The 22,986-nt window shown below is 40.0% G+C and overlaps 1 protein-coding gene across 1 annotated transcript; it reads right to left on the reverse strand.

Moving 5' to 3' along the window:
* Window positions 1–17,342: 17,342 nt before the first annotated feature.
* Window positions 17,343–18,759, reverse strand: sox21b (SRY-box transcription factor 21b). Its single transcript, XM_067985483.1, has one exon. The coding sequence runs from the start codon at window positions 18,576–18,578 to the stop codon at window positions 17,847–17,849; it is 732 nt and encodes a 243-aa protein (XP_067841584.1). The 5' UTR covers window positions 18,579–18,759; the 3' UTR covers window positions 17,343–17,846.
* Between the last annotated feature and the right edge of the window lie 4,227 nt (window positions 18,760–22,986).

Genomic DNA, 22,986 nt, shown 5'->3' on the forward strand with positions numbered 1-22,986 from the left:
TGGCGATGGTAATGCCGTTGAATGTCAAGGGGAGGTGGTTAGACTCTCTCTTGTTGGAGATGGTCATTGCCTGGCATTCGTCTGGCACGAATGTTACTTGCCACTTATCAGCGCAAGCCTGGATGTTGTCCAGGTCTTGCTGCATGCAGGCATAGACTGCTTCATTATTTGAGGGGTTGCAAATGGAACTAAACACTGTGCAATCATCAGCGAACATCCCCATTTCTAACCTTATGATGAAGGGAAGGTCATTGATGAAGCAGCTGAAGATGGTTGGGCCTAGGACACTGCCCTGAGGAAACACCAATGTCCTGGAGCTGAGATGATTGGCCTCCAACAACCACTACCATCTTCCTTTGTGCTAGGTATGACTCCAACCACTGGAGAGTTTTCCCCCTGATTCCCATTGACTTCAATTTTACTAGGGCTCCTTAGTGCCACACTTGGTCAAATGCTGCCTTGATGTCAAGGGCAGTCACTCTCACCTCACCTCTGGAATTCAACTCTTTTGTCCATGTTTGGACCAAGGCTGTAATTAGGTCTGGAGCCGAGCGGTCCTGGCAGAACCCAAACTCTTCCTGTCCTAAATGTGCCTCAAGTATAATAGAACTGTATCAAAACTTATGACAACCAGAGTAGCTCAAGCTTGCTGGGCAGAACTAAGGCTTAAATCAGCCCCTTCGGAATATAACTGCCACATGACCTTCTATCAACAATCCCTTACCACTTATTTGGGGAATTGGCAAGTGAAGAAAGCTCTCAAACATATTTTTTTTAAAAAGTAAAAAGAAAGAAAAAATGAAAGACAGAAAGACTTGCATTTATATAGCGCCTTTAATAAGCTCAGGACATCCCAAAGTGCTTTACAGCAAACTAAGTGCTTTTGAAGTGTAGTCACTGTTGTAATGTAGGAAATGCGGCAACCAATTTGCTACACAGTAAACTCCCACAAACAGATAATCTGTTTTAGTGTTGTTGGTTGCGGGATAAATATTGGTCAGGACACGGGAGAGAACTCCCCTGCTCCTTCAAAATAATGCCATGGGATATTTTACATCGAGCTTTGAGAACAGACAGGACCTTAGTTTCATATCTCATCTGAAAGATGGAATCAGAATAATAAAAATCAAAACTTTGGTCCCCAAAGATCAAAGAGGCCTGCTCCACTGTTGTAACAATGGTAGACTGGGACTTCAGCCCACTTACCAGATGTGTCCCCACCCTGCTGGGATCAAAGCATTTGAATGAAGCAGGTAGGTGACTGTACCATTTGCAGCGTATCTGTGGCGCCCACTAGTTGGAGTGGGGGCAGGAATTAACAGCAGTGCCGGGGGTGCTTGAGGAAGATTTTTAACATTCGTAGAAAAAATGGCCTATTTCCAAAAGGATCACGGGGCGAAGGGATTTGGCCACCTCTTCCAGCAGAATGTAGTCCTGGCATACATGAAGCTGGGGGCTATGGAGTTCTTACTGGAGGGAATTCCCATGGATGGTGTTATCCTACCAGTACTGCCCCTTTTAGTGATGCCAGCACTGAAGGGGTGGGTGCAAGAACTCCCCACCCCTACTGCTGGCAAAAATGCAAGTGCACGGTAAACAGGGCAGAGATACGGCAGGACCAGGTGCCAACTCGATGAGCCCCATCTGCATTAAATTTGGCTCATTTATACCAATTTAGACATGGATCTTTAGGGTCATTATCTTCTTCAATTTTAGATTTTGTTCTTATTTTTGTAAATGAACTGCATTTCAACTCAAAGTTCCACCTTCAGTAATAATGATTTTGGCACTGATTTTCCACTGGCCACAATCCATGCACTTACACTGGGATCCTGTCTGCTGGTGCCCTGCTGTGTTGACCCTGGCAAAGTAGGCAGGGTCGGGGGAGGACACTTAATTGGCTTACACCTACACCACTGAAGAGCGTCTCGGGTGACCTTCAGCCCCAAACTGCAGGAAATCCGACTGGCTGCTAGACCCAGGAGGGGATACTGGAGACCCCCGCTGGAAGTAGAGTAACATCAACCACAAGAAGCCTGCTTTATAAAGGGGCCATCTTAATCATATCAAAGAATTTTTCCTGTAAGTCTTCGGAGGTCCAAGCTGCTTCTCACCCCCAGAGGGGCCCATATTCACCTTTCAGGAGCCCAGTATGCCTCATATCACTCGGCATACCGGTCCCCAAGCTTATGCTGAGGTGCTGTAAGGCCAAGAACAAGAGAACTCCAGCAGAGGAAGATCCTTGCGTAGGGTGGGTACAGGCTCTGCCTTCAAAGACAAGGCCATAGGAAACTCCAGCACAGGTTCTGGGCCAGCAGAGTTTGCACTGGTCACACTGGACGCCCACTGGAGTTACGGTGGAAATTGTCAGAACAGTCAAGCAATTTCAGTTCAGCCCCTTTCAAATTTGCAAAAGTATGTATCAGATTTAATTCAGTGTAAGAATTATTATCATATTTTTTGCTAATGCTTGTCAATCAATAAAATATTTTTCCCAGTTTTCTTCCCTCACCCCTTTTCTATTGAAGTATGACAAGGTATAGTTTTATGGATACTGGCAGCCCTCCACTAACTTCCCCATGTGACCATTCTTCACACTTGAGTCTAGTGACTGTTAATAGACTGATAGCTATGTTGGGAGAGGGACATCGCAGTTGAGCACAATCCTGTCCTCAGCCATTGCCTACAAATGCAACAGCAAGACCCCTGGAATAGCATCAGAATCATAGAATCATAGAAAGGTTACAGCACAGAAGGAGGCCATTCAGCCCATCGAGCCCGTGCCAGCTCCTTGTAAGAACAATCCTGTTAGTCCCATTCCCCTACTCTTTCCCTGTAGCACCTCAATTTTTTTCCCTTCAAGGGAGCTGGTACTTTGTCTGATTTATCTAACCTGTGGACTGTTGTACTGCTTCCACTGAAAACTAATAACTCAGCACAGACTAAGGTCTAAAATTTATGACCTTCCTGGTCTGATTGGCTCAATGCCACAACATGTTGCATACTTATCACAACAATAACAACAACTTACATTTATTTAGCATCTTGAACATAGTAAAACATCCCAAGGCATTTCACAGGAGCAATATCAAACAAAAATTTGATACTGAGCCACATAAGGAGATATTAGGATAGGTGACCAAAAGCTTGATCAAACAGGAAGATTTTAAGGAGCATCTTAAAGGAGAAGAGAGAGGTAGAGATGCGTAGAGGTTAAGGGAGGGAATTCCAGAGCTTAGGGCCTAGGCAGCTGAAGGCACGGCCACCAATGGTGGAGTGATGAAAATCGGGGATGCGCAAGAGGCTAGAATTGGAGGAGCGCAGAGCTCTCTAACTTATCGGGGTGGCTAGTGAAATATTTTAAAAGAAAAGGCCCCATAGTGCAACATGTTAATTCACTGTACCATGGAGTGGTGACCTGTTCAAATCACAATTTCAGCTAACATAAATTTGGTTGGAAAATTAGTAGAGATTCCACCTGAAGTTATAGCTTACTGGCCCCTTCCAACGACTCAAAGAACAGCCTTTTAGAAGCCCAATGAAAAGTTTACAATCACTCCTCTCCTTACTTTCTTAACCAGAGTTCAAGTTATACAGTCAAACAGCCAATAAAGGGGGAAACTTAGATAAAATGTACATTACTTTTTAATCTTGGGGGAAAGAAGAATAAAACTAGAGAAACGAAATAAGAGGAAAGAAAACAAGCAATGAAAATAATTTGAAAAAAATAAAGTGAACAAAGCTCAACAGAAAATGCTGGAGAAGCTCTGCAAGTGAGGCAGCATCTGTGGAGAAAGAAACAGAGTTAATGTTTCAGGTCGAAGACTTTCATCAGAACTGAAAGATGTTAAAGAGTTGAAGTTTTTAAACGAGTTCAGAGGCAGGAAAGGTTGGGGGGAGAGAGAGGGGAGGGGAGGAAAGAACAAAAGGGAAAGTATGTGATAGGGTAGATGGCAAGAGTGATTAAATGACAAAAGGTATGATGGTGCAAGGCAAGGAGGGTGCTAAGAGGAGAAGTTAAGAAACAAAAGACGGGTCTAGAGAGCTGTAAATGGCAACATCAGAATCATTATCAGCAGCTACAGTGTCACACAAAATAAAATGGGAGCAGTGGTTATTGAAGTTATTGAAATCAATGTTGTGTCCGGAAGGTTGTAAAGTGCCTAAACGAAAGATGAGATACTGTTCCTCGAGCTTCTGTTAAACTTCATTGGAATAGTGTAACTGGCCAAGGACTGAGAGGTCAGAGTGGGAATGGGACGGGGAATTAAAATGTCAAGTGACTGGCAGGTCAGGGTCACCTTGTGAACTGAGCGGAGGTGTTCAGCAAACCGATCATCCAATCTGCGTTTGGTCTCCCCAAAGTAGAGGAGACTGCATTGTGAGCAGCGAATAGACTATACTAAATTAAAAGAAGTACAAGTAAACCACTGTTTTAACTGTCGCAGAGGGAGTGGTCCCTTCGAAATGCTGAAAGGGGAGGGGAGGGGAAGATGTGTTTGGTGGTGGGATCGCTCTGGAGGTGGTGGAAATGGCAGAGGATGATACGTTGAATGTGGAGACTGGTGGGGTGGAAGGTGAGCACAAAGAGGACCCTATCATGGTTCTGGGAGGGAGGGGAACGGGTGAGGGCAGAAGTGTGGGAAATAGGACGGACACGGTTGAGGGCCCTGTCAACTACAGTGGAGGGGAATCCTCGGTTGAGGAAACAGGAAGACATATCAGAAGCACTGGTGTGGAAGATGGCATCGTCAGAACAGATGCGACGGAGACGGAGAAACTGGGAGAAGGGAATTGATTTCTTACAGGAAGCGGGGTGGGAGGAAGTGTAATCAAGGGAGCTATGGGAGTCGGTGGGCTTATAATAGATATAGGTTGACTGCCTGTCCCCAGAAATGGAGATAGAGAAGTCGAAGAAGGGAAGGGAAGAGTCAGAGATGGACCATGTGAAGGCGAGGGAAGGGTGGAAATTGGTAGTAAAGTTGATGAAATTTTCCAGTTTGGGGCGAGAGCAAGAAATGGCACCAATACAGTCACCGATGTACCGGAAAAAGAGGTGAGGGAGTGGACCTAAGGAGGACTGGAATAAGGAATGTTCCACGTATCCCACAAAAAGGCAGGCATAGCTGGGACCCATGCGGGTTCCCATAGCGACACCTTTTATTTGGAGGAAGTGAGTGGAGTCAAAGGAGAAGTTGTTCAACGTAAGAACAAGTTTAGCCAAGTGGAGGAGAGTGGTGTTGGATGGGGACTGGTTGGGCCTTTGTTCAAGGAAGAAATGGAGGGCCTGCAGGCTGTCCTGGTGGGGGAAGGAGGTGTAGATGGACTGGACGTCCATGGTGAAATGAGGTGGAAATACTATATGCATCTCTTGTGCATCCCCTCTCCGTTCCTTCAGCCATCTAGGCCTCACACTCTGGAAGTCCTTTCCTTAAACTCCTTTGCCTCTCCACTCCTTTTCCTCTTTTAAGACGCTCCTTAAAACTCAACTCGCCTTTTTGACCAAGCTTTTGGTCACCCTTGTAATTTTATTTTATGTTAAACACATTATATAATGGAAGGATGTTGCTGTTAAAAAATGATCTTGCAAAAGCCCAATTCCCAAGTAATGGGCTATATCACAACTAAGTAATAATATAAGAAAGTTAACATTAATACATTTAGGAGCTAAGGAATATATTTTCCTCCTTTTGTTAGTTTATTTTTAAAGTAAATGTTATTATAAGAGGGGCATGATTCTGCTTGTATCTATTTTTCGCTAAAACTAATGAACTGAGAAAAATATACTTCTAAAAGATACAAGTGTTCCCCTTCGAGAAGTTATATATACATATACATACATAAAGACTTTTATATATATAGAAAGATGGAATTTGGCAGAGACCATCTGTAGATTAATTTGCTTCTGCAGTTTATAGCATCATTTAAAACCCTTGATTAGATTACTGCCTAACAGCTGAAGGGTGTAATAATTGCTATATCAGGACATGGGTTTAAAGTATGGATTTGTTACAAATATGATGGAAAATTGAGAGCAGAATCTTTTATATTTTTTTTTGATTGTCACCTTGCCGACACTGAGTCTACAGAAGACAATACTCCAAGAGAAGTTCAAGCCTGGGGACAATATGATGCTGAAAGGCTAGCTATTGTTGTCAATTAAGGTAACTTGTTTTAGAAGTAAAATGATATTCCTAAAAATTACAAAGAGGAATGTGTGTTACAATGACAATATGTACATTTAGGCTATCTTCCGTGGCTGTCTCAGAAAAAGACTGGTGCTTCTAAAGCTATTCTGCTTTGCTTCTATGTTATGAGAGCTTGAAGATTTGCCTGGAGCCAGATTTTCCAAACATTGTACCTGTAACATGGGTGTTAGCAATTTATAATGAGCCAAGACAAATATAGTGTGATTTCAATGTATCACTAAAATCCTCATGATAGTGACTAGTTTCAACTGGTTGTAAAACTAAGCATTCCAATAGAGAATAGTTCCCTACTTAAACTATAATCACAATGGCTTTTATTTATAGTAGGTATTACTTGAAGGAATCTTTGTGAAATTAGCTTGAAAGTTGTGTTAGCTAAGAAAAATGCCACCAACTAATTATTTTTAGCATTTAATGTCAGTATAACTTTAAAAAGTGGCAACATGTTTTACAGCTTCTCAAAGCTGAATTAACAACAGCCTGTGATAAACAGATATGTAATATGGCAGTTGTAAAAGGTTGTAGGGCTCCACTGCAAATCTGGTCTCTGGGTGTGAGTGGCCTCTTCAGTAGCAAGTTAGATCGAGATACTAGCAGAAGAATATAGTACATCTGCAGACACACAATAACAACAACTTGCATTTATATAGCACCTTTAATGTAGTAAAAGGTGCTATTTCAAAGGTAGTAAATGTCCCAAGTCACTTCATAAGAACGATTATCAACAAAATTTGACACCGAGCCACATAAGCGGATATTAGGACAGGTGACTTAGTCAAAGGCAGGTTTTAAGGAGCATCTTAAAGGAGGAGAGAGAGGTAGAGAGGTGGAGAGGTTTAGAGAGGGAATTCCAGAGGTTAGGGAGTTGAGGTCGAAGATCAGCCATGATCTGATTGAATGGCGGAGCAGGCTCGAGGGGCCATATTGCCTACTTCTGCTCCTATTTCTTATGTTCTTATGTAGGCAGCTGAAGGCAAGGCCACCAATGATGGAGCAAAGAAAATTGGGGAAGCGCAAGAGGTCAGAATTGAAGGAACGCAGAGATCTCGGAGGGTTGTAGGGCTGGAGCAGGTTACAGAGATAGGGAGGGGTGAGGCTATGGAGGGATTTGAAAAGAAAGATGAGAATTTTAAAATTGAAGCGTTGCCAGACCGGGAGTCAATGTAAGTCAGCGAGCATATGGGGTGATGGGTGAACGGGACTTGGTGTGAGTTGGATATGGGCAGCAAAGTTTTGGATGAGCTAAAGTTTACGAAGGGTGCAAGCTGGGAGGCCGGCCAAAATTAATTCATCTGATTATTCTTAAGTGAGCACTTTTAAATATAGTTTTTTGTCAAATTTATACAGCCATCAATATATGCTTTTAAGATGAGTTGAGGTATGTTGTAGTGTAAAGATTGTTTGGAGGAATTATTTATTTAATGCATCTGCAATATTAAGGCAATTTAGGAAGACTTCACTGAAAAATATTTACATTGATTATACCAGGGTGGGCAACTCATAAGTGGCACATTTGTGGTGGTATGCATATGGTAGTAATGGATATTTAAACTTGTTTTTGACCTTGTTAAGTAGCTGTGAAAAACTAATTAAGGTTTCTTTTCATTATTTTGTAGGAGTTTTGATTTGTCTCCTTTTTCTGTGTTCCATGTCAAATAAAGGGTAGCATTAATGGACCCGCTGCTGACAGGATGAACATAAGAAAATGGAGAAACATGTTAAAAGGGTGATCAGAGGGGCAAAGAGAAATCTAGAAAAAGGCATCGCAGCTGAGGCCAAGAATAACAGTAAAAAATTATTTCAATACCACAACAGCATGAGGGCAGTCAGAGAAGAGGTGAAAACCATAAAAGGTGCCAACAGGCTCAAACATGAGAATGAACACAAAATAGTGAAATAAAAGCAAAATACTGCGAATGCTGGAAATCTGAAATAAAAACAGAAAATGCTGGAGAAGCTCAGGAAGTCAGGCAGCATCTGTGAAGAAAGAAACAGAGTTAACATTTCAGGTTGAAGACCTTTCATCAGAACTGGAAGATGTTAAAAGAGTTAAAGTTTTTAAGCAAGTACAGAGCCAGGGAAAGGGAGGAGAGGAAAGAACAAAAGGGAAGGTCTGTGATAGGGTAGAGGGCACGAGTGATTAAATGACAAAAGGAATGATGGTGCAAGGCAAGGAGGGTGGTAATGGGACAAGTTAAGGAACAAAAGATTGATCAGGAGTTGCTGTAAATGGCACCAGCATTCCATTACCAGCACCAACTGACCGAAAAAATGAGAGCAGTGGTTATGATCTGAAGTTATTGAAATCAATGTTGAGGTTGTAAAATGCCTAAATGAAAGATGAGGTACAGTTCCTCGAGCATACATTGGAACAGTGTAATAGGCCGAGGACATAAAGGTCAGAGTAGGAGTAGGAAGGGGAATTAAAATGGCAAGTGACCGGCAGGTCAGGGTCATGCTTGTGGACAGAGTGGAGGTGTTCAGCAAAGCAATCACCCAATCTGCGTTTGATCTCCCCAATGTAGAGGAGACCGCATTGTGTGCAGCAGATACAGTATACTAAATTGACAGAAATACAAGTAAATCGTTGTTTCACCTGGAAGGAGTTTTTGGGGTCCTGGACGGTTAGAAGGGCGGAGGTGAAAGGGCAGGTGTTGCATCTCCTGTGCTCGCACGGGAAGGTGCTGAGGGGAGGAGAGCGGGTGTTGGGTGTGATGGAAGAGTGAAGCAGGGTGTCGCAGAGAAAGCGGTCCCTTCAGAATGCTGAAAGGGGAGGGGAGGGGAAGATGTGTTTGGTGGTGGGATCGCGCTGGAGGTGGCAGAAATGGCGAAGGGTGATATCTTGAATGTGGAGGCTGGTGAGGTGGCGGGTGAGGACAAAGGGGACCCTATCACGGTTCTGAGAGGGAAGGGAAGGGGTGAGGGCAGAAGTGTGGAAAATAGGATGGACATGGTTGAGGGCCCCATCAACTACAGTGGAGAGGAATCCTCGGTTGAGGAAAAATTGGAAGCACTGCTGTGGAAGGTGGTATCGTCTGAACTGATATGGAGAAACTGAGAGATGGGAATAGATTCCTTACAGGAAGTGGGGTGGGAGGAAGTGTAATCCAGGTAGCTGTGGGAGTCGGTGGGCTTATAATAGATATTGGTTGACAGCCTATCCCCAGATAAGGAGATAGAGAAGTCGAGGAAGGGAAGGGAAGAGTTGGAGGTGGATTATGTGAAGGCGAGGGAAGGGTGGAACAAAATAGTAAATATTCTGAATCACTACTTCCTCCAAGTATGCACAAAGGATGACATGAGCAACATGCCCTCTCCAAAAATGATATCCCAACTAAAATGAATAATTTTGTTATAAATGAGGTGGAAATACTAGATAGGCTCAAAACAAAAAAATCCAGAGAGATCATAGAATCATAGAATGGTTACAACACAGAAGAAAGCCATTTGGCCTATCGAGTCTGTGCCAACTCTTTGTAAGAGCAATCCAGTTAGTTCCATTCACCTGCTCTTTCCTCCGTAGCCCTGTAATTTTTTTCCCTTCAAGTATTTATCCAATCCCTTTTTGAAAGCCACGATTGAATCTGCATCCACCACCCTTTCAGGCAGTGCATTCCAGATCATAACTACTCGCAGCGTAAAAACATTTTCCTCATGTTGCCTTTGGTTCTTTTGCCAATCACCTTAAATCTATGTCTCTGGTTCTCGATCCTTCCGTCAATGGGAACAGTTTCTCTTTATTTACTTTATCTACACCTTTTATGATTTTGAACATTTCTATCAAATTGTCTCTTATCCTTCTCTGCTCTAAGGAGAACAACCCCAGCTTCTCCAGTCTATCCACGTAACTGAAGTCCCTCATCCCTGGAACCATTCTAGTAAATCTTATCTGCACCCTCTCTAAGGCCTTCACATCCTTCCTAAAGTGCGGTGCCCAGAATTGGACACAATACTCCAGTTGTGGCTGAACCAGTGTTTTATAAAGCCCAGGATCCAGTATGCTTTTTTAACCGCTTTCTCAACCTGTCCTGCCACCTTCAAAGATTTGTGCACATATACCCCCAGATCTCTCCGTTCCTGCACCCTCTTTAGAATTGTACTGTTTAGTTTATTTTATATTGCCTCTCCTCATTCTGTCACTTAGCCAATTTCGTATCCATGCTGCCACTGCACCTTTTATTCCATGGGTTTCAATTTTGCTGACAAGCCTATTATGGGCAATAAATGCTGGCCTTGCCAGCGACGCCCACATCCCATGAATGAATAAAAAAAAACTTAAATCCACGTCACCAATTTCTTTGCTAACCGCAGGTTCAGTATAAACACTGCTGTCTTTGAAGAAAAATAAACACTTCTTTAATTCACTGAACACAATTTCAACTCCATGTTAAAGCTAAGAAATAGAATCTTTATGTTATAGGTGTGCATGCAATATTTGATTTAAAAGTGTTTGATGCTGATACAGATCCCAAAATAGAAAAATATTTCCTCACTTTGGCGAATCTGGAAAATTCGTCAAAAATGTAAATGTAAATAAATACACACATAAGTGGAATATTTTTAGATAAAATGAGAAAAACGTATCCACTGGTATTATTCCATTTTTCCATATGAAATTTAGTTGAAATTTTGACTGCTGACATGCTATTTGGCATGCTGGAATGCTGATTCAGAAACTAAGTTTATAATCTAACACTCATCACTGAAAGGGTTCCTGATTCCCAGACTAGACTGTAGCAGAGAAATGAAAAATTGACATCAGCTTTTACAGGGCACTCTACAGACTACAAAGCTACAAACTATAAAATATAATGAAAGGACCCCTACATACATGTAAGACTAACGAGCAGTGAACCAGGAGGAGGATTTTTTTCTCTTGACAAACTATCCACTTAAGGTGGATGGGAGATTATCCATGTGACTCATTTTTACTTAAGTAGAACAGACTCCATTGACTTCTATTTCATGGGAGATACAGAAAACAACTTAAGATGACATCATAATTTTTAAAGATGAGTACAATGTGCATAAATGATATTACTAGTTGCATTAACATCATGGGGACTAATCTGCCCAGTTTAACCAGACAAAGGCTTAATGGTTTGCCATTGGATATTGGCTCCTTATGAAATCCTAACAAAAGATACCTACAAGATTAACAAAATCCTTTAGGTTTTAACGGCAGGAACATAAGGGACTGTAAGCCAATATCCCATAACTTGAAAGGACAGGTACTTAAATAACCTTGTTGAAAACATTAAAAAATGTACAGATGTGTGTCACAGTACTAAGAGTACTATTGTACTTAGCTTATAGTTTACACCTGTGCGATCTGAATTGATTCTTAGTAGTGTCTAACCTAAGTAAGCCAATTAGTAAAGAAAAATACTGCCTGTTTTCTCATCAACTTTCTCGCTTGCCTCTTCCTTTATTGAAAATGTTGACTCCTTAATGGGGTATGGATCCACAGATGTCACTTATCCTCCAGCACCTTGCCTAAGTGGCCTTTTTCATGTGTGAACATTGACAGTGAATGTTGGTAGCTTATACAACTGCAAGTACGGGGGAAGGGTGGGGCCTTATGGCTGATCCTAATACTGTCCTCATCTGACATCTACACGTGCATTTCCAGCAGAACACCCTGAATAGCAATCAGGAGTGGAAAACATCTAACCCAAGGCACTGAGGCCAATGGTAGAGCTCCTGCTTCCAACCCAACAGAGATTAGCTAACAACACAGATTGAGAAACAAACCTAGGAGCTTCCTGAACTGTAGGGCTCAGGCACTTAGTGAACTATCAAGGGAGCTGTTGATAATTTAAGAGTAGCAATATATATATTTGACTGATGTGCAACAAAAATATTAACTGCTTTAAGTTTCAGTCATTTTCTGTGCACAGGGATATTTTACAGAAATAGCTATGAAAAAAGCAAATCTTTTACAAAATTTAAAAGACAAAAGTTCAAAAAAATTGCTTTTACTCAAAATAGGAAAACACTAAAATTATATTAGAGTTACATATATGGCATGCTGTCTTTAATAGATAACAAAGATAATCTTTTAAATAATCTCTAGTTAACACAAATTTGACGCAAAATCCACTCTCAGTAACAACATTTTAAAGTTAACTTAAAGTCCCCACAGGGATTATAAAACTTGAATTTTGTCACTGAAGTTTCCATCTTACTATGACTATTTTTTCATATTGATGGTGACTTCATCTATTGTGGCATTTGAGATTTGCCAAGCAATTTCAGATTTTGTAACATAAAATTGGAAATTTTGCTGGAAAATAATGGCACAGTTATTTTGAGATTGTGTGTCACACTAAGGCTCACTGTTTGAATCCGTGTGGTTGAACTAAGTGCAACTGCCCTGCTTACATTTCTGGTTCTTAACAGAAACCAACGTGGTTGTAATTTTTGTGCATTTTTATGAGTACACATAAACTTGACAAGAAATTTAACAGCAATCATTAAATTGAAACAGGTAACGAGTGCAAGCAGTGAGCAATATGGAAGTGGTGCAGGAAAAGATTCCATGCTTGGAAAAGGGAACTATTTAATCACAAGTCCAAGATCATGTTATACTGTCATGTGTCCAAATACGCACCAACATAAGGTGAACCTCCAAAGATGGTTCTGATGAAAGGTCATCAACTTGAAAGGTTAACTCTGTTTCTCGCTCCACAGATGCTGCCTGACCTGCTGAATATTTCCAGTATTTTATGTTTTTATTCCAAATATGGTTTCCTTTACATTGGAATTGATTCACTGCACAATTATCACTGAGATTTAAAGTAAATCAGACGTCCAATCCAATCACCATACAGTCGTATAACCATGCCATAATGTGTGTGGTCTCCAAAATAATGCATTCTATTTTATCATGAGTATGTGAGTATTACAGTTTATGTGAGTATTACACATAAACTGGATTGCAGGGAGTGATCACCAGGCTGAATGAAGGGATCCTGCTATCATTTTAACCATGGGTTCAGAGCTAAGTTTATACCCATTTTCTGAATGCTAAGATGAGACCTTACTTTAAAATCACTTCCTTCTATTCATTATTACTTGTAATATTTTTAAAAATATAATCCAAGTAATTTTATTTTAGTTTTACCATTTTTGGAGATTTGTGTATGGAATATGTGATCAAACGTTAAGCTAGCAGTCAGCCTCTGTTTGTTTTAGTATGCTGCACTTCTTTCATATTCTCTTTTTGAGGTTCAGCTGTTTTGTGGATTGCTGTAATAAACTGATAACTGAAAGTGAAGGAAGAGGATAGTGACAGAAAGATGTTAAAGAATTGTTTGTGAGATAATTATTGGACATTTACAGAGGCATAGTTTAAAGTAGTTTGCAGAGAAATTATAGGTCCAGTTTATATTATTTTGTAAGGATGGATAGCTAGATAGAAAAAAAATCTATATATACTGGAACTCAAACAAAAGTAGGACATCAGATGCATCAGGTCAATGAAGTGAAAAGACAGGTTAAAGAGTTGGGTGTAGTGCCCACTCAGAACGGATTCTGGTTTAGAGTATACAGTCTTTTGTTTTTACAGATGCTGGTAGACTTGAGGTGTATTTCCAGCATTTTCTGATTTTTGTTTTGGATAGATATATAGAAGTTTCAGAACAATATTACAATAAAACGCGTATAACATTTTCTGTTTCCAGACAAACATATCAAATACGGAAACAGGAATAAAAATATATTTGGAAAATATATTGAATGGTTATTCACTGATAATCAAAATCTACATGAAACAACTTCTGCTCTTTTACGAGCTAAGTTGATTAAATTTGAAAAGCAATCTTCAGCCAGGGATAAGAAAATAAAGGCGTTGCACGTAGCAAACGGTTTATATTAACGAAAATGTATGTTGATGAAATGGGTCAATGTTTGAAGTTACGAAACGTCATGTGCGTATTTTGGTGCCTGTAGCTACACCTATTCCATGTAACAATACTCCAAGGGAATCAACTGCAGGGGATATAACGAGGGTGGACGAAAATCTAGGTTACAGGCTTTTGGGTTTATTTTTTGTAATCACTCAGCCATCTGTCAAAACGTTTATTTCTAGTTTAAAGAAGAATCCTTCACTTTATCTGGCAACGGCCATTTTAATGGTGCTGTTCAAGTGAAATAAGCTTTCACCAACGAGGCGACTGTTTCTCTGAATAAAGGAGAAGCATTTATCTTGCTGTTAATGCTTAATTAATTTTGAAAATGTATATTACATTGAAATAAAAGAGAAAAGACCAAGGTAGACAATGAAGTTAAAATGTCCCTTCACAGAACGAGTTCCATTTAGTTCTTCCAATGTCATTCAAAACACAGATAACTTTTCTTACATGAATTGTTCTCATGAATGATTTATACGTGTCGTGTTATCTGAAGCTTTTTCGACGTCCCCTTGTGGATTCAGACAGACATTGGTTGCATAATTGTTAATTTTAACACCATAATAGCTTTTGATGAAGAAAAGATTAGACGATTGTGGCAGAATTAATTGAAATGTATCTTCCAATCACAAGGGTTCCATGATTACTTACCTCCTTAATAAAAAGGAGACCTACATTATATTCAATACAAAAGGATGAGAAATAGATTTTCATTACTAGCGCAGAGCTTTATGAGACATTCATTTGAAATTTTTTCAACTGAAATTAATTGTTCTCTTCAAGTCACGTAGCTTTTTGTCTGAAATTAAAATGTGGTACTATGAATGATTATTTTTATTTTCATTATCATATTTGGCCTTAGTAATAGCTGCTTTGAGGTATAATCCTCCCGCATACACAAACTGACCAGCACACCAACCATTGCTGATAAAGAAGTGTATCACTTAGACAAGTGATGTTAGAAGCATTCAGGATGTGGTATCACAAATATGGTGATGTGCACATACACGTTTTAGAATTATATACTCAATGGACCAATAAAAAAATAATTGATTTTAAGTATCTTTCCTATTCTCAAAAGCAAACGCGTTACCCTGCCCTTTTCGGATATCGGCGGATCTGCTGTGTATTCCCAGCAAAAAAAAATCCCTTTTTAAAATATTTTAGGTTCCCACCATTTGCAGTTTATGTTTAATATTTTATATTAAAGAACTTTCCTTAGAAGTGTGATGCTGAGGGTTTCTAACTTCCTTACTGTACACAAGTAATAAAAAGGTGCTTTGAGTGAAAGGGAACCTCTGTCCCTCTCTCGCCTCTTCACAATCACGCAATAACTCGTGAATAGAGTCGTAAAGTAAAGGAAAAACACAAAGGTGTAAATGAGAAGTACCCCTCGGGCAGTCGAAAGAATTACAAGGTTTTAACTAGTGAAACTACACCAACAGATCGACTCGATAGGCAAATTCAGCTTTTAAATGTTACTCGAATCAATGAACTATCTGTTCTCCTGAACAGCAGCATTGTATTCAGCTGGGCTATCCTTTAGGAACCGTGAATGTTTTTAAAAGACAACGAAGTGGTTTTATCTTCTTTCCTATTCACTATAAAAATGTGATAAATCAGGTTTCTGCTCTATGTAACAATGGGTTGATTTAGATTTCCGAGTAATTCTATTCAAAGCACGAACAAAGACACCCTTTGGGGGATACCTTACACTTCACCTGGACAAAGTACGTAAGGGCGATTCAGATACAAATCGCGTTAGCAATACAACGAGAATTAGATTTTTCTGTGTTTTCTCCTTTATTAAAACGCTGTGTTCAACAAATGAACTGGGTAGTAATCTGACCCTAAAATTTACAAGAATGTTCAGCGTCTACTATTAAATTAAAATCAAAAATACCACACTTTTTAAAACTTCATAAAGATTCGTCAAAACGCATACTTTAAAAAAAAGTTTTTTATGTTACAGAAACGCGAACATTTTATGAAATAATAACATGCTGGGACCACGCAACACTTGAAATACACATAACAGCAAACAACGTAACAGATATATTGAAATCATATGGATTTTTTTTAAACATAAAAAATTAAGTTTACGGCAATGGAGTTATTGCTGCTTTGAAAATCAGCAACAAGATAAATCAAAATGCTAGACTCTGCACCAAAGGATTCACAGATATTAACTAACACTTTATGTTTAAAAAGATAATATTGCCGACGTCTGAATATTGTGTGCCGCTAAAGATCAAACTCTGTTAATACAGATTATATTTGTCATGGATTTTTAAAGACATATATCTTTAACTAGCAATCGTCAGTGTTATGTGCCGTTTTCAATCCGAGAAAAATAAAACAGATTCAGCAATTGTTATGACTCGGAAGTTGCTTTGTTCCGCCAATAATACTAATACTAATAACAATAACAAGAGCACTAGATGGCAGTGTCAGAGGTCATTCTGGTGTGGCCCACACAGTACTACCGTGAAAAACTTTTAACAACTGTAGTGGCTATTCTAGTAACTATAGTGCACGTGGTATTTTATGTATATTTCTATTTATTTGCACTTTTTTTGTTTGATCGTTACATAATATTGACCGCGGAGGTCGGATATTACCTTTTTAATGTGCAAACGTTACTCGAAAGGACTAAAAATAGTCCAGTATCCGAGGGGGTAAAATGCAAAAATAATTATGTCTAACTAAACAATAAATACAAATGTCAGCCAGTCAAGACAGTGACTGCTTCACACTGAAAGAGTGCCTCCGACTGTTCCTTTTGTTTGTTGCTCTGGAGATAGGTCACGTCCTCAGGTAAGTTTACATTAAACCCAAAAAGTCAAGTATGCGAGACCAAGACCGGCTCAAGTAAGGGAAAAGAATACAAAAATGAGCACTAATCATGCAACAGCACACATCGAAATGTACAAATTTACAATCCTTTTAAAGATTTCTTTTACGTAACCTGCAGCAATACGTTTAATAGTAGGGATGGGTACAGTTCTACAACTTCAAACATTTGGGAAGTTCGATGACGGCAACACCAGTTAGCAAACCGTAGATTAAAAGCTACAACATTTACAAATGTACAGTCCTTCCTTGTCCTTCTTGTTGCCTGTGTGGTTTGTTCTGGTTATCATTCACGTGTTTCACGATATACGCAAAGCTATGGACAGAGCAATAGTGATTTTTTTTTACACATTTACAATTTGATTGGAAGTCTTAAGTTTAGGTTCTGCCGTAGTACAATGCAGATGAAGAAAAAGGATAGTAGTTTACTTCAAGAGCTGTGTATATTTATGTGCAACACTCGGGAATCCGGCCACTGCGATTCTTTTTACACATTTACAGTACTTCCTTTGACATTTCGTCGTGTCGTGATGTGACTGCAGAAATGGAGCAGTTGTCTTTCTGGTTCATCCAGGTCCACGGTTGGAAATATATACATACACACATAAGTTTTAACAATCGGTTAAGAGTTAGTGGTTTGTTCTCATTTACAAACAATTACAGTCGTTCCCCGTCCCCCCAAAAAGTTTTTGTCAAGTCATAATTTGAGAACAATTATCTGGGAAGCTGTTCATTCCAGGTGATCGCGTAACACAACAGTCGGAAAATTACCTCTGCCGTATCGTTAGTTTCCGTTTCGTTTTTTCCTTTCCTTTAAAAACAACACATGTGTAGTCTTGTTTTCAAATCAAATGAAACTTTTTGCCTCCTGTCATAATGCAGCTGCATAGGCAGGGTAGGGTTCTAGTGTAGGCTTGCTCATACCTGGGAGGAGGATGTAGGCAAGGGGAGGCTGCAGTCCTGAAGCCGGCCAGGCGGTGCAATTACACGGCAGCATGTAGCCTGGATTGCCGGGCGACGGGTGCGTGTGAGTGTGAGCCCCGCCGAACGCCGCCGCAGCTGCAGCGGCCGCGGCAGCAGCGCTCGCCCCGCTTTGGTAAGCCAACGGAGAGGAGTATTGCAAGGAAGCCAAGGAGGCCGGCGAGATCTCGGTCATTTTGGAGCCCAGATGGCTCGCCTCAAAGAGTGAGTACGGGTTGGCTGTAGCATGAGGGAAAAAAAGCCTGGCTTTCTCCGTCGAGGTGAGCAAGGAATCTGGAAGGACGCTGGCGGACAGGGCGGCCGATTTGAGCCCGTCTTGATCCGCCAGGTAAGGCATGGGGAATGCGAACTTGTCTTTCTTCAGCAAGGTCTTGGGCTTGCGCCGAGGTCGGTACTTGTAATCCGGGTGCTCCTTCATATGCAGTGCTCTGAGCCGTTTGGCCTCGTCAATGAAAGGTCTCTTTTCAGATTCTGTTAAAAGTTTCCACTCGGCTCCCAGCCTCTTGCTGATTTCGGAGTTGTGCATTTTGGGGTTTTCCTGAGCCATTTTTCTCCTCTGCGCCCTGGACCAGACCATGAAAGCGTTCATGGGGCGCTTAACGTGATCCGCAGGCTTAGACATAGTGACAAAAAAAATCAATAAAATCACAAGCAGGTGCTTCCACTTCCCAAACTTCAGCGGAAACTTCTTGATCACTTGAGTGTTTTCGTCCCTTGTCAACAGATTGAAGTCATAACAATTTCTTTTAAAAATCTAAGCAGATAGATTTTAAGGAACAGCAGATTCCCACGCCAGGTGTGTACAGTCTTTAAGTATCGATTGCTTGAAGTGGACTCGGTGCGGTAAGTGTACAATCTTCTTCTCAGCGTTCCCGAGTAGTTCTTCAGTTGTCTGTTAAACCTGCACGGCTTCTTAGCGGAGGATCTAGTTAGTTAGGAATGAGGAAAGTCTGCCGATCGCAGGAGACCATGTGAACATAACTTCAAAGCAGGTAGACTCCGGGACATGCGCAGTCTTTCGCACGCAACCTCACATAATCACTAAGGCGTTGTTAATTAAATGTTTATCCAATCGCAAGCAGGTCAAGCACATCGACAAGACTTTTTAAAATATGTATATATGTATAATCATTTTAATGGTTATATTTCTTTTATTTTTAAGGTTGGGCTAACACAATTCCAGTAATATTTGACTTTGTTGTATTGTTCTACAAATTGTTGGTTCCTAATTTACTTGTTAACTGCCTTGTTGTTAAACGGGGTTATCGGAGTGCCTAATCTCAAACTGATAAGTGTTATCGGAAGCTATTATTTAACAAACCAGTCCCAGTCATGCAGGAATTGGAGATTAACTGTAACGATTACAGGCCGTTCTTTTTAAATTAGTATCGGGGTGGACCTTAAATATTCCAGGTGCAGTTTATGTACTAAAAGGTGCAATATGAAGAGATCGCGAGTGTTAGGATTTGACAGGTGTTCTTATAAATCTGGAAAATGTTGATATTAATAGTAAAAACGGTTAATGTTGAAGGTGAATAACTCGCGATGAATGCGGAAGTAGCCTACAAGGGGAAAAGTGTTTATGCAAACCGCGAAGTGCACTGGCTGTTGGATGGGTATGTGAAACTGTATTAATTGGATAAGATCTAAAAACATCCTTTCGCTGGAACACGCATTCAGAATAAAAATATTTTAAAAGGTCTATCAATGTTTAATAATTGTCAACCTTTTCTTCTCTCCAAACAGAAATATCCTTCATTGCTTGCAAATGATTTCAACATTGCACTCTGAAATTTTGCTGATATAAACAATTAAGTTTTATATTGTGTTTATTAAATTATCGGGAATTTGATATGAAAAGTACCCGCCACACTCAGTAGTGAAAGACCTTTCCTAGTAAACCGAAGACATTTGACTGGGTCTCGCCTATAATTATGTATATAAATGCCTATAAATATGAAGTATCTGACTGTACCAGCAGAAGGTAAATATACTTATGGCACAGAACATGAATTATGGTGACCAGTCCAACACTGATGACGTCCTAATCCAATTAGGAACCATAAAGAATCGGGGAAAACTAGGTCACTTTGCTATTATGAAAAGTGTACGGCATACAACAGAGGAGAGTGACGTGTACCCTCCCAGTTAATTTCAGATATGAGTAAGTTGTAAAAATCGGTTGCTGAAACATTTCATCAAATTTTAAACAGTAAATTGGCCAGCCAGATTTACACGTGTCTCCTTCATATTATTTCTGGCACCAACATGCAAGCCGCCCTTTTGTCATAAAATATTGTTACTATTTGCAATTTAAAACCGCCCATGACAATCTTGCTTGTACAGAATATTATCAGATATAAAATGCAGAATTTCACAAGCATTACCTGTAGTGGAGATTTAAAAACTGTGCCGTTGATCGTATTTACTGACAAAGAAAAGGTCATTCTGAATGCGATGCAAAATTGAGCTCGCAGACATGCTTAAGTGATAGTAATTTAGAAAACATGTACGAACAAGAACTGTGTTTAGTCATTTGGAGACTGCAAGCATGCTGAAAACATATAAAGTATGTCAACAACACATAAGGTGCGCTTAAATAAATTGAACAGTCGCAATATTATATAAGTAATGTGTACATTACTCAACATATGGAATTAGTATTGAACGAATGTTTAGAATATTGTTGTAGATGAGCCGGATTATATATTTTAACAGTTTGAAATAAAACGGATACAATTTGTTTGCAAAGGACAAGATAAAACATAAAGGCCTATCAGCTATTCACAGTGACGCAACTCAATATATCATTGCCAGAAAATGCGAATCTTGAAGGAAATTGACTCCTCTTGGTCAATTCCATTGTTTAAATTCTCACAGAGAGTATAAATACTAGTTTGCGAATTCTTAGCGCTCCAGATACCTAGAAGCCCGGTATTTCATAGAAATTGATTGCAATTGTTCAACCTGTTAAAATAATTTACCAGCAAGCACTGTCGGATAGGTGGTTATTTTGCATGTTAGTTTGCGATCTGTCTTTGCGATGGACATTAAAGACTGGTTCGCATTTTGAGATTAGACTTTAACTTTTCTTATTTTATTTTGTACTCGAAGTGTCTCCATATAGTCTAAGTATTATCTGACAATCCACGTATTGCATGCAGCCGCAGCACCACGGCCCATTTTAACTATCGAATGTTGCCAAGTGCCAGGTTGCGTTGTATCTTCAACCAGTTGATTTATGATAATCTCTATCTATTTTCTCGCTTGTCAGTTCTATAAGTAATATATAAGTCTGTCATTTTAGAAAATACACAAAGGGATTATCATAGAAACCAACGTTACAAGACTTGCATTACAGTACCTTTAACTTTTTGGGTTTCGTGTTTTAATATGTGGCTGTATTTGTGACGTGTGTGTCAAAGAGAGATGAAAATATTTGAAGCCTCCAATTAATGCATCTGTGTAAGTGGAGCTGTCCTTTCACGTGTCGTGGTGATGGGGGGTGTCCGTTGTGTGCCTCCAGCCCACAGGGTGTCGGTGAGCATGCGCAGTGAGTTGTTGCGCTTTAGCCTGTTTGGCTAGCGGCTGGAGTGCTTGTGGACGGTGTTGCGGCGGGCGGTATTTTACAGTAAAGGAACAGCGTGGGGTCCGGGGTGCGGGGCTCCCACCTCCCTGCCTCCACCTTCACAACATTCAGTAACCGCATTCGTAAGTTGTAAACTTCGTAAGATATGGACACTCATGTTCTGCCTCCTCAAAATTAAAATCAGCGGTGAAACCTTTCCCTCCACCAGGATACAAGATAAATGTTGCCTCGCCTCTCTCTTGAACTGTAGCGTGAACAGGTCTGATATACGCTCAGTTTTACTAACAATCACATTCCATAGCTGGATTTTTAATCTGCAATTATATAATACACACCCCATAGCAAAACCACCCACTTTTTATTCTGACACTTTTTTTCCAGTCAGCACTTTATTTTCTGCATTTTGCTCCCCTCCATCAGGAGACACCCATATAACATTGGCCATCTCTGGAATGCATTACGTTCGTAGAGACTGGAATTCAAATAGGTCTCATGGATATTTTGTCAATATTTGACAAAAATAATTAAGGCGAGGTGAAATATTTTGAAAAGTAAAAGGAAGGAAATAGATAAGGTTGCCGAATAATTTTAGAAGTAATAATATATACCAGTTCCATCGAAAATAATGGCAGTTGTTTTTAATTGTGCGATGTTTATATCTTACTCCGATTCAAACAACCTGACACCCTCTTATTAGTACTGTAGCTAAATACCGTACATTTTTATAAGCTGCATTTTTCGTTTATTTGGAAACCATTCTCTTAAGGAAATGTATTGTACCCCGTGGCTTGAGAATGAACTCCCAAGTATATGTCTCGTGCATTATGGTTCATACCTATTTTCTAGCTACATAATCATTAAGACAATAACATTTGATTTACACATACATTTCAAATATTCGATATTTGGTATATACCCTTCAATTTTTGCACAATGCGTTTTAATAACTTCTTTCCATCACAAATTTTAGACATTTTTCTTGTTTCTCTTTCTCGTATTAACACTTGTCATGAACTGTCATGGAACGAAATGAAATGACCCTTGGCCTGTTTAATATGGAGTTGGGCGATCATAGCGAACTAATTTCTGTGTCCAGAGTAATTATCTCCGACATGGTTAATTAAACCTATCAATTCCGCGCCACTTTGCAGTTGTCATACACAAGCACTTCGCCGCACGGAACTTCCTCTTTCATGGTGGCAATAAGACTCCCGAAAAAGGGGGAGGGAGGAGAGGGACTCGCTTTAAGCTATCAGTGAGTGGCAACTGTATACAGTATGAGAATGCGTTAATAACGTGTGGGAGAGAAGATCATTCGCCTCAAAATCCTGTCGTGAACAACAGAAAATCCTGTAAAGGAAGTTACTATTTGAAATATGTCTCCAACAACGAACAAAAAAATATGTACTGAAGCTGAGAACTAGTAACAAGCCTTACACCA

This window comes from Heptranchias perlo, chromosome 6 (genome assembly GCF_035084215.1).
Source record: "Heptranchias perlo isolate sHepPer1 chromosome 6, sHepPer1.hap1, whole genome shotgun sequence".
NCBI classification, from domain to species: Eukaryota; Metazoa; Chordata; class Chondrichthyes; order Hexanchiformes; family Hexanchidae; genus Heptranchias; species Heptranchias perlo.

Coding starts and splice junctions, on each gene's coding strand:
- sox21b (XM_067985483.1), bottom strand. CDS start 18,578: ATGTCTAAGCCTGCGGATCACGTTAAGCGCCCCATGAACGCTTTCATG.